General features: G+C 42.7%; 1 protein-coding gene and 1 non-coding gene across 2 annotated transcripts; one reads left to right on the forward strand and one right to left on the reverse strand.

Annotated features, from left to right (window-relative positions):
- Positions 1–8,030: 8,030 nt before the first annotated feature.
- Positions 8,031–8,138, reverse strand: LOC122726931. Its single transcript, XR_006352922.1, has one exon. It is a non-coding gene; the product is annotated as a U6 spliceosomal RNA (small nuclear RNA).
- A 971-nt stretch (positions 8,139–9,109) lies between these two features.
- PTCRA (pre T cell antigen receptor alpha) lies at positions 9,110–13,816 on the forward strand. Its single transcript, XM_044003407.1, has 4 exons — positions 9,110–9,170; positions 10,477–10,797; positions 11,534–11,575; positions 13,662–13,816. The coding sequence occupies exons 1-4, from the start codon at positions 9,113–9,115 to the stop codon at positions 13,814–13,816; spliced, it is 576 nt and encodes a 191-aa protein (XP_043859342.1). The 5' UTR covers positions 9,110–9,112.
- The last annotated feature ends 2,367 nt before the right edge of the window (positions 13,817–16,183 follow it).

Below are 16,183 nucleotides of genomic sequence, written 5' to 3' on the forward strand. Positions count from 1 at the left end.
AATAAATTATAAGCTTTAGCAAGAGTTTAGACTTTTAAGCATTTATTTTTTTTTAAGTGAGGCAATTGGGGTTAAGTGACTTGCCCAGGGTCACACAGCTAGTAAGTGTTAAGTGTCTGAGGCCGGATTTGAACTCAGGTACTCCTGACTCCAGGGCCGGTGCTCTATCCACTGTGCCACCTAGCTGCCCCTTTTTAAGCATTTATTAAGGAGAATAAGAATTTGGTGAAGAGAGAAAGAGGCCTAGATTCATCTATCTATCAAAGGGAGCCAGTGTCTCCTGCTCTACTCCCCCCTGAGGTCCTTGTGAAAGAGAGAGAACCACCCCTTCTTCATCCCACAAGCCTTCTGTGAAAACTGGAAACGTCCTGTCCCCACACACTCAGCTCCAAGCTAATTGGTAATAGCTTTGATAGACAGTATCCATGAGCAAATGTCACTTCCTGACGCCAAGGAACTGACCCTCTAAGCCACATGGCTTGCCCTCAGATGCCTTCTCCTCATGACAGAGCTTTCCTACAGTAACTCTCCAGCAGATGGCATCACTCCAATTGTTACAAAAATATGTAAGTTACCTGAAAGCAGATGGCTTTTCCTATTGGCTTAAATATCTCTCCCCCTTCTTGTCCGCCTCTTCTTCAGACAATATACCTGACAATTCCTTGCACACAGTAGGTGCTTAGTAAGATTTTTGTTGAGGGGGCAGTTGGGTGGTGCAGTGGATAAAGCACCAGCCCTGGATTCAGGAGGACCTGCGTTCAAATCTGGCCTCAGACACTTGACACTTACTAGCTGTGTGACCCTGAGCAAGTCACTTAACTCTCATTGCACCCCCCGAAAAAGAATTTTAATTGAATCCAGTTGAGTTCATTTGAATGGAATGGAATTAAATAAATACTATAGGGGATACCTCACATAGGCCAAGGCATTTTCCTTATCATCTGTTATGACCCCTATCCCAAGGGGGCTGTAGTTTTTTAGTCATTTTAGTCCTGTCTAACTCTTCATGGCCCCATTTGGGGTTTTCTTGGCAAAGATACTGGAGTGATTTGCCATTTCCTTCTGCATCTCATTTTACAGATGAGAAAACTGAGGTAAACAGGGTTATGTGACTTGCCTAGGGTCACACAGCTAGTAAGTGACTGAGGTCAGAGTTGAACTCAGGAAGATGAGTCTTTCTGATTCTAAGTCCAATGATCTATCCTATGTACCACCTAACTTCCCCCTCCCAAGAGGAGCTACATGTAATAGAAAGAGATATAAATTCAAATCCCAGCTCTGTCACTGATTATCTTCTTCAGTGAACTTTTATATCCCCTTTTCCATTTGGCTAATTCAGCTTTTTAAGGCATTCTTTTCCTCATTGGATTTTTGTATCTCTTTTACTATTTGGCCAGTCTATTTTTTTGGGGGGTGAGGCAATTGGGGTTAAGTGACTTGCGCAGGGTCACACAGCTAGTAAGTGTCAAGTGCCAGATTTGAACTCAGGTCCTCCTGACTCCAGGGCTGGTGCTCTATCCACTGTGCCACCTAGTTGCTGCTGGCCAGTCTATTTTTAAGGTGTTATTTTCTTCAGTATTTGTGTGTGTGTGTGTGTGTGTGTGTGTCTCCTTTACCAAGTTGTTGACTTATTTTTTCATAATTTTCTTGTATCACTCTCATTTCTCTCCCCATTTTTTCCTCTACCTCTCTTAATTTATTTTCAAAGTGACTTTTGAGCCCATCCATGGCCTGAGACCATTCATATTTTTCTTGCAGGCTTTGGATGTAGGAGTTTGACTTTGTTATCTTCTTCTCAGGGTGTTTTGATCTTCCTTGTCATCATAGTAACTTTATATGGTCAGAATTTTTTCTGTTGTTTTTTCATTTCCCCAGTCTATTTCTTGACTTTTGTTATGTCTAAAATTTTAGACATAACACTTTTAACTCTTTGTTAAAGTAGGACTCTGCTTCCAGGGTGAAGGGAACACTGTCCCAAGCTTCAGGGATTTTGTGCGACTGTTTTCAGAGATATATCTAGGAACCTGTAAGTTTTCAGTTCTTCCAACATGGTATAATCTAAAGAGAGGTGTGTTTACTATTCTTCTGGCCTGTGCTCTGGTCTGTGAGTGACTACAAGCCTGCTTTTCTGCCCTGGAACTGTGAGGAGAGTCCCTGCTCCACTGTGGCCACAAGCTCTGGTGTGCTAGTGCTCCTCCCTGCCCTGGGATGGCCACCCAGGACTGTGATTTGGATCCAAGTATGGGCAAAGCAACAGAGACCTGCTTTAGTCCTAGCAAAGAGACCTCTGTAATCTTCTTCTGGCCAATTGTTTGACCCCCTTACCACCTGTGGACTACGAGTTCCAGAAGCAGTCACTGCTGCTACTGATTCAGTGGCTCCAAAGACCGGCTTCTGGTTTTGGGGGGCTGAGTCTAAGCTGGTGTGACCTGCACTAGACTGCAGTCCACTATCATCCGGGTGCAATAGACTTTTCCTGCCAAGCTTCTAAGTCGTCTTTGGCTGGAAAATTATTTCACCATCCTTTTGTGGGTTCTGCTGCTCCAGGAGTTGTCTTATGACATTATTTGAAGGTATTTGGAGGGGTCTTGGGGAGAGCTCAAGTGAGTCACTGCCTTTCCTCTTCCATCTAGGCTCCACCTCCTCTGTCACTTATAATTTTAGACAATTTTCTTTCCCTCCCTGGGCTTCTGTTTCTCTTGCAGGGATTTATAATCTAGGGATGTGAAGTTTATCAAGGGGGTATAGAGAATGATATCGGGCTTAGGATCAATCAGAAGTTTCTCTTGTGAAAACCAAACCAAAGATGACCAGATAACAAGAAAGACATATTAAGGAATCAAGGGACTATGAAAGTTTAGATTGACCAACTAAATATCAGGATAGACATACCTAAGAAGTAGGGGGAGATAAAATTCTATAGCAGGGTAGCAGGAAAGTCAGTTAGGTATGGCTATGACCTATGACTGGAGCTAGAAGACAGAGACAACCCCAAAGGTCAGGACCATCATTTTTTTTAAATCCCCCTTGACTCTCAGGAATATGAGAAGTATCCAAGCTTTCCAGCTTTCCCCACCCCACCCCAAAAGGGAACTTTCCAGTTTTCAACTGGACACCCCATCTATTCTCTATAAAAACTTTTGCTTTCCCTCTGTTTGAGGAGGAGAATGTTTCTAAGCCCTCCTTCTCAGGGGCGAAGTCTTTGACTTCCCACTAAGTCACTTTCTCTAGGACCAAATAAAAGACCACTTTAATTTTAATTGGATTGTATGTAAGAGTGTAATTCTTTATTGAGGAATACCTAAGGACCACTACAAAGTTGTCCCCCCAGCACCCCCACCCCGACAGAGAATATCTTGTAAATAACTACATTATTTTATTGAATATTCCAAAAGTGTTAGTGAAAAAAATTATAAATTGGAGACAGACCAACAAGGAGCTGAGGAGAAGGGAAGGGAATAAGTATTTATGTGTTATTATAAGTATGTGTCAGGCACTTCGCAAATATTATCTCATTTGATCCTTACAACAACCCTTCAAGTAGGTGCTGTAATTATCCCCATTTTACAGTTGAGGAAACTGAGGCAAACAGTGATTAAATGTCTTGCCCAAGGTCACACACAGAACACACGTCTACTAAGGCCTGATTTGAACTCAGGGTCTTTCTGATGTCAGGCCCAGTGCTATATCCACTGTGCCACCACCTGCCTAAGGTGGTAAGGAAAGGGTAAGGAAGAGAAAAACTGTAACAATGAGTCTGAAAATTTGAAAGAAGCAGTTGATGGATTGATTTCTACTGACCAAAACCAAATGAAAGAGATTTGTATATAAAACCTTTACCATATTGAGCTAGAAAAAACCCAGCAATAATGAGTCATTTAAAGACAAATTGGCAATAACTAGAAGCTAAATTTATTTACAATGAAGTTAACATGAACAATGAAGCATACAAAAATATTCTCATGAAGAAGCATATTCCATTATTACTAAATATGCTCACAGGATTTGAATTTTATTTATAACAAGTTATCGGGGCAGCTAGGTGGTGCAGTGGATAAAGCACCAGCCCTGGATTCAGGAGGACCCAAGTACAAATTCAACCTCAGTCACTTGAAACTTACTAGCTATGTGACCCTTAACCCTCATTGCCCCACACAAAACACACACACACACACACACACACACACACACACACACACACACACACACACAAACCCCCAAGTTATTCTGTGAATCAAGTTTCTTGGCCCTACTGCTGATTGATCTGCCTGCCCCCCCCCCCCCCCCCCGCCCACTGCTGCCCAACCTCTCCTCAGTTCTCCAAGGTGATTTTTCTAAAATGCAGGACTGACCATGTCACCCTCCTACTCAATAAACTCCAGTGGCTCTTCATCATGTCCAGGATCAAATATAAAATCCTCTATCTGGCATTCAGAGCTCTTCATGATCTACTCCCCCACCCCACCCACTACCTCTCCAGTCTTCTTATACCTTCCATCCCACACAGACTGATCTAGTGACACTGGTCTCTTTGCTGTTCCTCAAACAAAACATTCTCTCTCCTGACTGGGCATTGTCATCAGATGTTCCCCACACCTGGAATGTTCTCCCTCTTCATCTCTAACTCAGGCTTCCTTCCAAGCCTAGCTAAAATTCCACCTTCTACAAGAAGCCTTTCTGAATCCTCCTTAATTCTACTGCCTCCAATTTATCACATAGATCTTGTTTGCTGATTATTTCTAATTTATCCTGTACACACACACACACATTTGTTTTGTTTTGTTTTTACATACACATATATTTTTATATAGAGACAGATAAGATTGGTCTGTCTGTCTGCCTGTTTATCTGCTTAGTTTGTCTATTGTTTACAGTTTGTTTCTCTGATTAGACTGTGAGCTCTAATTTAAGAACAGGGAATATCTTTTGCATTTCTTTGTAACCCTAGCATTTAGCCCAGTACCTGGCACATAATAGGTGCTTAATAAATGTTTATTGACTAACTGACTATTCTCAAATCTAAAGCAAATGACTGTTGTACCTGTCCATTATTATTTTTTTCATCCCAGGTCCTGCCTCCTTCAGCGATTTTAGGACAAAACTTTTGGGGTACAACAGCTTCCAATCACAGACCCACTTTTGAGTTTTGTATTTATTTTACTTAATTGGGGGGGGGTGACTGATTTTTATTTATTTATTTATTTGGTTGGGTTTTGCAGGGCAATGAGGGTTAAGTGACTTGCCCAGGTTCACACAGCTAGTATGTGTCAAGTGTCTGAGGCCGGCCTTGAACTCAGGTACTCCTGAATCCAGGGCCAGTACTTTATCTACTGTGCCACCTAGCTGCCCCTAGGGGTGACAAATTTTTTTTTTTAGTTATTAACATAATTGTATAATAATTTATCTCAATAGTAAGCACTACATAAAACATTGCTATTATTGTTGGCTCTTAAATCAAACTTTTTTTTTTATTTTTAATGTATAAGGTATTTTATTTTTTCCGTTACATGTAAAGATAGTTCTCAACTTTTGTTTATACAAGCTTTACAGTTTCAGATTTTTCTCCCTCCCTCCCCTCCCTCCCCCCTTCCCTAGACAGCAGGTAATCTGATATAGGTTATATCTATATATCTCTATACATATAGATATAGATATAGATATATATACACACATATATATACACATAATAACATTAATCCTATTTCTGCATTAATCCTGTTACAAGAGAAAAAATCAGAGCAGTGATGCAAAACCTCAAAATAGAAAAAAAAAACCAACAGCACCCAAAACAAAAGAAATAATATTGTTCAATCAGCATCTATACTCCACAGTTCTTTCTTTCTTTTTTTTTTTCTTGGATTTGGAGATCCTCTTCTATCATGAGTTCCCTGGAACTCTTCTGTACCATTGCATTGGTGAGAAGAATATAGTCCATCACAGTAGGTCAACACTCAATGTTGATGATACTGTGTACAATGTTCTTCTGGTTCTGCTCATCTCACTCATCATCAGCTCACATAAGACCCTCCAGGTTTCTCTGAACTCTTCCTGCTCATCATTTCTTACAGCACAATAGTATTCCATTGTATTCATATACCACAACTTGTCCAGCCATTCCCCAATTGATGGGCACCCCCTCAACTTCCAATTCCTTGCTACCACTTAAAGAGCAGCTATAAATATTTTTGTACATGTGGGTCCCTTTCCCCCTTCCATGATTTCTTTGGGCAAAAGACCTAAAAGTGGAGGGGTGACTGATTTTTAAAAGTAATAATACTCAATACCCATCACTTTAATTTGTGGAAAACAGAGCAGGGGAAGGAGAAATTCTGGATATTGTAATGATTGGAATGACGCCACCTACTAGAGACTTGCTGTGGGAAAGCTCCACCATGAGGAAAATGCCACAGAGGCATTGTGGCTTTTCCTTGGCGTCAGGAAATGACGTTTGCTCATGGGTGCTGTCTATCAAGGCTACCAGCCAATCAACTTGAGGAGCCTCCTATGGTCTGGGAGGAGACAGGAAGGAGGAAAGGGAGCCTGCGCAGAGAGCGCGGGGTTTTTTGGCTTCCTGACTTGATGGTGGTGGCGGCCGAGGACTTCACAGGAAATTTGAGGAAAGATAGGAATGCCAGGCTGTTAGAATTCTGTTCTCAATCTTTTTCTTTTTATTTTCCAATAAACCCTTAAAAACCTAAACTCGTTTTATCAGTGATTTTTAGTCAGTTTCCCCCAAACTGGGGGAACAGATTAGAATCCACATTTAGAATCTTAAATTACACAATATCAGGTTTTATGCTCTTGACCAATCAAATTGGTCAATGGTATTTTTAGTTCTCTTTATGTACTCCATGGCTTCCCCCACCCCTACCCCCAAACTCTCCTGTTTCTTAATTTCTGTTCTGTGTCCCTTATTAACTGCCATTTTCTAAATGAACTTTTTTCAATAAAAGGAAAGAAGAGATGCAAAAAAATATATAAAGCAAAAAGCAAATTGGAGACTGAGCATGATATATAGTAGGAATAAAACTGTTGGTTGATAAGAAACAGAATCAGAGGCCTCAATAACTAATTTGACCATGTTCTGATAAACATTTGACAATTTTATGATCCTAAAAATATTGTTACATAGCAAATAAAGTTTCTCTGTAAAACATTCATTGATATCTTTATTTTATTTCTTATGTACATATGTCTGGTGAACTCTAGAGTGTTTCATATTGAACAGAGAGCATTGGAAGGTTTACTGAGAGCCAAAAGGTACAAAGACCAAAAAGGGTTGGGAACCTTTGCTCTATAAAATGAAGGAGCTTGATATGGGTCTGGAGTAACACAGAAGTTTTCTCCATGAGAAGCTAAACTAAAGGATGGACAATCTAAGAAGTAAGGGGAGACAAGCTTGGAACAGAGATAACTCAAGAAGTCAGGACCACTGCCCCTCATTCAAGCCTTTCCCATCCCACTCCTCATTCAAGCTTCTCCCATGCCACCCCCAATAAGGAACTTTCCATTGCCACCCCATTGGTCACCCCATCTATCCTTTATAAAAGCTTAGGCCTGGGGCAGCTAGGTGGCGCAGTGGATAGAGCACCGGCCCTGGATTCAGGAGTACCTGAGTTCAAATCCGGCCTCAGACACTTAACACTTACTAGCTGTGTGACCCTGGGCAAGTCACTTAACCCCAACTGCCTCACTAAAAAAAATTAAAAGCTTAGGCCTTTCTTCTGTTAAGAGGAGGAGAATGTTTCTAAGCCATTTCCTTCCCTTAAAATGAAGTTTTCAATTTCCCTCTTGGTCACTTTCTCTAGCACTCAAATAAAAGACCATTTTATTCTAATTAGACTATGTACAGAAAGTTGTAATTCTTTTTTTCCCCAGGGCAATGAGAGTTAAGTGAGTTGCCCAGGGTCACACAGCTACTGTCAAGTGTCTGAGGTCACATTTGAACTCAGGTCCTCCTGAATCCAGGGCCGAGGCTTTATCCACTACGCCACCTAGCTGCCCCCCAAAGTTGTAATTCTTTTTTTTTTTTTTATATGGAACGCTTCACGAATTTGCGTGTCATCCTTGAGCAGGGGCCATGCATAATCTTCTCTGTATTGTTCCAATTTTAGTATATGTGCTGCCGAAGCGAGCACAAAGTTGTAATTCTTTACAGAGGAATACCTAAGGATACCTACCACCTATTTCCCATGACAGAGTTAATATAATGGAATACAATTGTGCTGTAAAATTCGACAAGAGGGATGGGTTCAGAGAAACCTAGGAAGACTTGTATGAACTGATGCAGCAAAGTGAGCTGTACCAGGAGAACAATTTATGAAATAACAATATTATAAAGACAAACATGATTTACCTCTGATCAATGCCGCGACCCGCCCTGATTCCAGAGGACTGATGGTCAAACATGACATCCTTCTTCTAACAGAGAAGTGGATTCAGGATGGTGCGAAATACATTTTTGCACATGGACAATGTAGGCATTTGTTTTGTTTGACTCTGCATATTTGATACAAGGACTTTGTTTTTCCTTTTAATTTTAAATTGAGGAAGGAGGAGGAGAAATAAATGCTTATTGAGAATTAAAAGAATGGGATTTGGGGCAGCTAGGTGGCGCAGTGGATAGAGCACCGGCCCTGGAGTCAGGAGGACCTGAGTTCAAATCCGGCCTCAGACACTTAACACTTACTAGCTGTGTGACCCTGGGCAAGTCACTTAATCCCAATTGCCTCACTAAAAAAAAAAAAAAAAAAAAAAAAAGAATTGGATTTGATGAGGTCCCTTCCAGCTCTAAATGCTATTGACATTATGATGCTGCACATAATTCCAGGAGGGAAGGTTCAGCATGGAATAAAATGACCACTCAGACTTATTGGTGGGTTGGTCAGGGAGGCATTCCAGAAGGACTTACCCAGTTTAGGAGACATTTCTTTGGGGTTCCCAGGCTCAGGACTAGAGAGAAGGTAGAGAGAAATTAGAGGGAGGAGCTAGTCAAGTCCTGGGAAATATCTGTGTCTTTGAGCAGCTTAGCTGCAGCTGGGTCTGTGGTGTGGAAGGCAGTTTTGTGGGCACGGGAGCTACAGCTGCAGGTTTTCAGCTCTTGGGCTGGGCCATGGCAGGGCCCCGGCTGCTGCTTCTCCTGACCCTGGGCACTGCCATGCTTCACACAGGTAAGCCCTTCTCTCCCTGCTTGGTCTACCCTGTTCTTCCATATCTTCCTGGCTTCTTCTCTGGCCTGATGCACTTAAGCATGGGTGGGTTAGATGGGGGTAGAAAATGGGGTAACTGAAGTCCTGCTCTGAGGTTCCTCTCAAGAATCCTAGAGGACTGGGGCGACTAGGTGGCGCAGTGGATAGAGCACCGGCCCTGGAGTCAGGAGTACCTGAGTTCAAATCCGGCCTCAGACACTTGACACTTACTAGCTGTGTGACCCTGGGCAAGTCACTTAACCCCCATTGCCCCGCCAAAAAAAAAAAATCAAACAAACAAAGAATCCTAGAGGACCCACGGGGGGGGGGGGGGGGGGGGGGGGGGTCCCAGGCTATTGGTCCTGAATGCTAAAGGCAAACAGGAGAGTAGGGAGGTTTTAGATCAAGCCTGGGGCCGTCTGTCATCTCTATTGTCAACGTGAAAATTAAGAAACAATTACGATAACAGAATTAATGTCTTTAATCAGGGCAGAGGAGTTATACCTCAGAGTATCACAAAGCAGACGGTAGGAATGCCCAAAGATGGAGACTGGGGATAGGGCTTATGTGGGGTAACAGAACAGAGAAAGCTGGGAGACTACCCTTGGGAAGAATAAATTTCTCAGTTTTACAAATTTTACATAACAAGCAAAAGTACATTTAAGAAAGCTGGAGGAGGGGCAGCTAGGTGGTGCAGTGGATAGAGCACCAGCCCTGGATTCAGGAGGACCTGAGTTCAAATCCGACCTCAGACATTTGACTCTGACTAGCTTTGTGACCCTGGGCAAGTCACTTAACCCCAATTGCCTCAGCAAAAAAAAAGAAAGAAAGAAAGCCTGAGGAGAGCGTTTTCGAGATCTACATAGAGAGAAAATGTCAAAACTGGAAGGAATCTTAGACTATGGAATGTCAGAGCACAGAATGCAGAATATTAAGGCTAGAAGGGGCCTTAGAACATGGAATGTTGAGCCAGAGCTGAAAGGGACCTTAAGAATATAGAATGTCAGAACACAGGACATTGAATGTCAGGGCTGGAAAGAACCTTAGAAACAGACTAAAGAGTCCAACTTCTTAAATTTAATAACAATAGTTAGCATCTATGTTGGGTTTTAAGGTTTGCACAGTGCTTTATATAACTCGTTTTATTTGATCCTCACAAGAACTCTGTGTTATTAACCCCTTTTTACCAAGGCTGAGAGAAGTTAAATGATTTAAATAAGTCTCTGAAACAGGATTTGAATTCAGGTCTTCCCAGTCACTGCCACCTCACACGTTTGTCCTCCTCCAGGTATGTGTATTGTTCCTTTCCCATCGATGGCTCCCCCACTCACCCTTTTGGTAGATGGGCAACAGAAGACGCTGGTGATCTGCGTGGTCTTTGATGTGTCTCCTTCCTTTGTGGATGGCTCCATCTGGTTCTCATCTGGCAATGGTACCGCCTTGGATGCCTTCACATATGGCCCCTCGCCAGCTGGGGATGGCACGTGGAGCAGCCTGGCCCAGCTTTCCCTCCCTGCTGAGGAGATGGCTTCCTGGGAACCTCTGGTCTGCCACACAGGGCCAAGCTGGCAGGATCATGGCCCAAGCACCCGTCCTCTTCGGCTATCTGGTATGGGCCTAAGGGAGCAGCAGCCTTCCCCAGGGCTAGACTCCGTGTGAAAACAAGTACCCTGTCCTGATGGGGCCTAGAGTTATTCTCAGGTTCCTTATCTCAAGGCCAAGAAAAAGTCTTGAGAGAAAGGAAGACTGAGCAAGTGAATTCTCACTCATAGTAGGAATTTTGCCTTTAACAAACGTTTATTGTGCTTCAGGTACCTTTTCTGTGGCACGGGAATAATAGTTCTTTGTTCATAAGAACCTACCTAGGCTCACAGAGTTTATAGGATTCAAGGCTGGAAAGGGCCTAGCATCCCCCCTTCTCCCACATTACAAATGAGGGAGTTGGAACACAAAAAGGTTAAATAATTCATCTGAGATCCCATGGGTTAGATATAAAAGAGCAGGAATTCTAACCCAAGTATTCTGACTCCAAATCCATATTGGTGATACAAAGAAATATGACGTAGTCCCTGTCCTCAATGAGCTTACAGTCTAACTGAATGCAATGAGGTTCTCAAAGACTCATCCCTTTTTTTTTAAAATTTTTTTTTTTTTGCTTTTTGTTTGTTTGTTTGTTTTTGCGGGGCAATGGGGGTTAAGTGACTTGCCCAGGGTCACACAGCTAGTAAGTGTCAAGTGTCTGAGGCCATATTTGAACTCAGGTCCTCCTGAATCCAGGGCCGGTGCTTTATTCACTGCGCCACCTAGCCGCCCCCAACTCATCCCTTTTTATTTGGTTTTGGCAGGTGAGCCTGTGGGAGAGAAATGCCAGAAGGAACCAACCACTGGTGAGTGAGAGGAGGGATAGTGAAATTTTGGAGGCAACATGCCTGGATCCTTTTGAAACCAAAGTGGTTTTTTTGGGTGGTGGTAATCAGCCTTGACTTTCTGCAGATCCTTGTCAGAGATAGGCTTAGACTATCCTGACACACTGGGCAATGTGGGGGCAAAGCACTGACCCCATCCGGGCTGCTTCAGTTGGCCCATCTATACATAGCATCCCCTCTGGACTACTATCTTAACCTGACTTGAGGGTTGGGTATCCAGAGGCTGACTACTAGGTTCAAAGGAGTAATCCTTAGGGCCACCCTTCTATTAATATAGTTCACGAACCTCAACCTGAATGCTTCCCATTAATAGGCAGCCAATAGAAACAATGAGCTCTTGGCACAGGTTTTTATTCAGATTGAATGGAAGAACAGGACCTATACAACATTCCCCATGTAGATCTGGAACAGACTCTCCCTCAACCACATATATCATCCTTGGGAAAAGTGAGCTCAACCTTAGAGTACAATGGTACGGAGCCATACTTGAGGCAAAACCAATTTAAAATTCATGACACTGCAGGGCCTGGAAGTCCTTTCTCTCTATAATTTATAGAATCCTCGGCTGGCTTCCCTCTCTATAGCTAGCTCTGTTCTCTGCTGCCAAAGAGCCCCTTCCTTGAAGCTGCTTCTTCCCTCTGTATACATGTCTGTCTGGAGTGTGTATCTCTGTTCCTTCAATTGTGCTTCATGTTCTCCCAAACTAACTCTTTTTTTTTTTTTAAGTGAGACAATTGGGGTTAAGTGACTTGCCCAGGGTCACACACAGCTAGTAAGCGTTAAGTGTATGAAGTTGGATTTGAACTCAGGTACTCCTGACTCCAGGGCCAGTGCTCTATCCACTGTGCCACCTAGCTGCCCCTAAACTAACTCTTTTTTTTTTTTAAAGGGGCAATGGGGTTAAGTGACTGCCCAGGGTCACACAGCTAGTAAGTGTCAAGTGTCTGAGGCCGGATTTGAACTCAGGAACTCCTGAATCCAGGGGCGGTGCTTTATCCACTGTGCTACCTAGCCACCCCTAAACTAACTCTTGACCTGCTGGATAAGGTATTTCCCTCTGGGCAAGAGGGGGGGCGGGGAAAAAGACTGAGAACTCCACAAAACAGTCTCTTCACAAAGCATGACTGAGCCTTGACTTCCTGGGGACCGAAGCTTTGTTCTTACTACTTAGCTATTTAAAATCCTGCCTGTTCAATAAGATTGTTCCCTTTAGTTCTCTCAAAGAAATATATTCCCATATCCGAAAGGGATCACAACATAGATATTTCTTTATAGCTGATTTAATTATTACATTCTGGGCTTTATGGGATAGGGGGTGCATCAAAGATCAACTCCCTTACATGTAAAATGGGAGGGAAACCTCTCTATCCCTCTCATCGCATTGATCAGAGTTCCGAAGTCTTTCAAAGTTGCTTGTCTCTGTTGTTCAGTCATTTTTCAATTGTTTTCAACTCTTCATTACCCAGTTTGAGGTTTTCTTGACAAAGATAGATAGTGGAGTGGTTTGCAGTGTCCTTCTCTAGCTCATTTTACAGATAAAGAACTGAGGCAGCCAAGGTTAAGTCACTTGCCCAGGGTCAAACAGCTAGTAAGTGCCTGAGGTCAGATTTGCACTCAGGTCTTTCTGACTCCAGGCTCAGCACTCTATCTACTGCACCACCTAGCTGCTTGTCTTTACAATATTGTTATTAAATAAATTGTTATCCTAGTTCTGCTTATTTCATTTGCATCAATTCATATAGGCCTTCACAGGTTTCTCTAAAACTGTCACTTTCATCATTAAATTCAGCATAATAGTATTATTCAACCATTCCCCAATATATGAGTACTCCCTTTATTCCCTGTTTTTTGCCACCACAAAAAGAGTTGCTATAGATATTTTTTTACATTTGGGTCCTTTTCCTCTTTCTCTGATCTCTTTGGTGTATAGGCTTATTATTGGTATTGCTGGGTCAAAAGGTGTGCACAATTTAGTAACTTGGGGAGGCATATTTCCAAACTGCTTTGTTCTCATACCATCTCTTGACCTTCTTCTTTCTTCCATCAGGCCCACACAACCTCTCCCAGACACTGATCCTAGGGGCTGTTCGGCTCATCCTCTTCAAGCTGCTTATATTTGATGTGCTAATGACTTGCTGCCACCTCTGGGCTCTGGGGATCACAGCCACAAACAGTATTGACTCTAAGGGGTCAAAAGTCTAATTCCTGGGACTGAGGTCAACATGCAGAAAAATCCCTTCCCTCCTGCTTCCACCAAATAAAGATGTTGTTGGATCTTTCTGAACAAGGAAAGAACTTTGAGTCCAGTAGAGTCCAGCCTAAAGGATGGGGATTCTAAACACATGACTGCCTCATCTTAGCTTGTGAGAATACAAGTGGTCTAATGATATTATCCCCTTTGGTTGGAACAATCTCCATTCCCAGCCACCTGACTAATCACTCCTCTCTTTCAAAGTGCTATCAATATCCTCCATGAAGCCCACCTGAGTGAAATATAGGAGGTACCAAATGTTTCCCCACCTAATGAGCTCCTATGTTTATTTCCATGTTCAGTTGGGTAATTGTTGTACTCACCTTGGCTGCCTCTCCTGGGAAATCAACTGTGGAATTTCTCACACTTGAAAAGTCTTCATACCTCATCAGACTTCAAGCTCTCTGAGGCCAAGATCTGAGTCTCTTCGATCAAACTAGGAGAACTCTTGTAGCTTCAGCTCTTAAGGAATCATCAACCTGGGATAAATACACAAACATAGATGCATGTAGGGCACACATGATGGAGCCAGGAGATTAACTAAATACATAATGGAATGTAGCACCCCTTGGGAACTGTCAAGGTGTGGGAGTGTGACCTGAATAGATGCTTGCTAGTCAGGACAAAGACTATCCACCATGTTCTGACCCAGTGATTGAATGGGTTGACACTCTGAAAAGCTAATCTATCTTCCATCCTAAGAGGTAGTGGAACAGAAGCCTTGGAGAAGTGAGATGTGAGAAAAGTGCAAGGGTGAGAGTCTGGCAAGGAGTAAACGGGAGTCTCTGACTGCCAGACTATCTCACCAAAGCTACAACCTCCACCCCCACACTGAACTGTACCCGTTGCTACAGCTGGGGCAGGCAAGTAGAACAGTTTCCCTTAAGTAACACAGCATCAGAGAGGTGATGGTCCAGGCATGGAGAAGAAGAGGCTATGACCCTGATACAAAGGAGATGTGACCGAGGCCAAACAGAAGCCAGACAGAACAGAGTACTCTACCCACTGTGCTGCTAAGACAGAACTGGTGATTTCTGTTCTCCTTTTCTAGCCTCTCAATTTCTCAAGGGAGAGATTAGCTTATTTCCTGATTTGTTGCTTTCTGTTTCACCATTTATTTGAAAAGAAACTCATTTTTCTGAGATAATGAATTCACTGAATTCTTGGTTTATGTGTCTGTGTCCTTGGGGTAAATGAAGTCCATAGGGTGGCAGTGGATGATGGAAGTACACAGGGAAAGAGATAGATCTTACTATGACTAGAAATTTCCTGGCAAAATTGGGGACATGGAGTGAACAAAAGAGATTTTATTGGTTTATATTTTTATAGTTTCCCCAAAACACAGAATCCAGACCAATACCTAGATACATATGATTCAGCAGACCTGTTGAAGGGAGTTATATAATTGAGCCGGAGTAACCTTTTGGAGGCTATAACCTCAGGCACCTCATTCCTGTTTTTCTTCCAGTACAGATTTGGAAACAAAACCATTCCCCCAGGAGCAGAGCTCCTGGGAAAGAATGACACCACCCAAATAATGGTGGGTAGGGGCCAGCCCAAAGGGAATAACCAGCACTGCTCACCAGTCAAACACCTACCCTGTCATCCTAGATAGACAAACAAAAGAAAAATTGATACTATGCTTCTGTACTAAGAGAGACTAGATCAGTTCATATTAGAAGATTTTTTTCCAAATTACATAAGGAGGGAAATTTCATTTCTTAGTAGTGAAAAGAACATTGAATTTGGAACTGGGGTCCTTTGGTTCAAATCCCAATGCTACTGTTTACTTTCTGTCTGACCGTGGGTCTTAAGTCCCTTAAGTTTGAATCCTTCATCAGGGGCAGCTAGGTGGTGCAGTGGATAAAATAGCGGCCCTAGATTCAGGAGGACCTGAGTTCAAATCCAGCCTCAGACATTTGACAATTACTAGCTGTGTAACCTTGGACAAGTCACTTAACCCTTGTTGCCCCACAAAAGAAAAAAAGAAAGAATCCTTCATCTGTATTAAAAAAAAAAGAATTGGGGGGCAACTGGGTGGCGCAGTGGATAAAGCACCAGCCCTGGATTCAGGAGGACCTGAGTTCAAATCCAACCTCAGACACTTGACACTAGCTGTGTGACCCTGGGCAAATCACTTAACCCTCATTGCCCTGCCAAAAAAAAAAAAAAAAAGGATTGGGTTAGATGACCTCCAAGGTCCCTTCCAGCTTTAAATTTATCATCCTGTTTTCTGTGAAGACTTCTTAGAAAAGGAGAGATTTCCTGAGCTTCTGGAATGAAAGGAGGAATATGAAATGAGAGAGTCAGAAGAGATG

This window comes from Dromiciops gliroides, chromosome 4, assembly GCF_019393635.1.
Source record: "Dromiciops gliroides isolate mDroGli1 chromosome 4, mDroGli1.pri, whole genome shotgun sequence".
Taxonomy (NCBI): domain Eukaryota; kingdom Metazoa; phylum Chordata; class Mammalia; order Microbiotheria; family Microbiotheriidae; genus Dromiciops; species Dromiciops gliroides.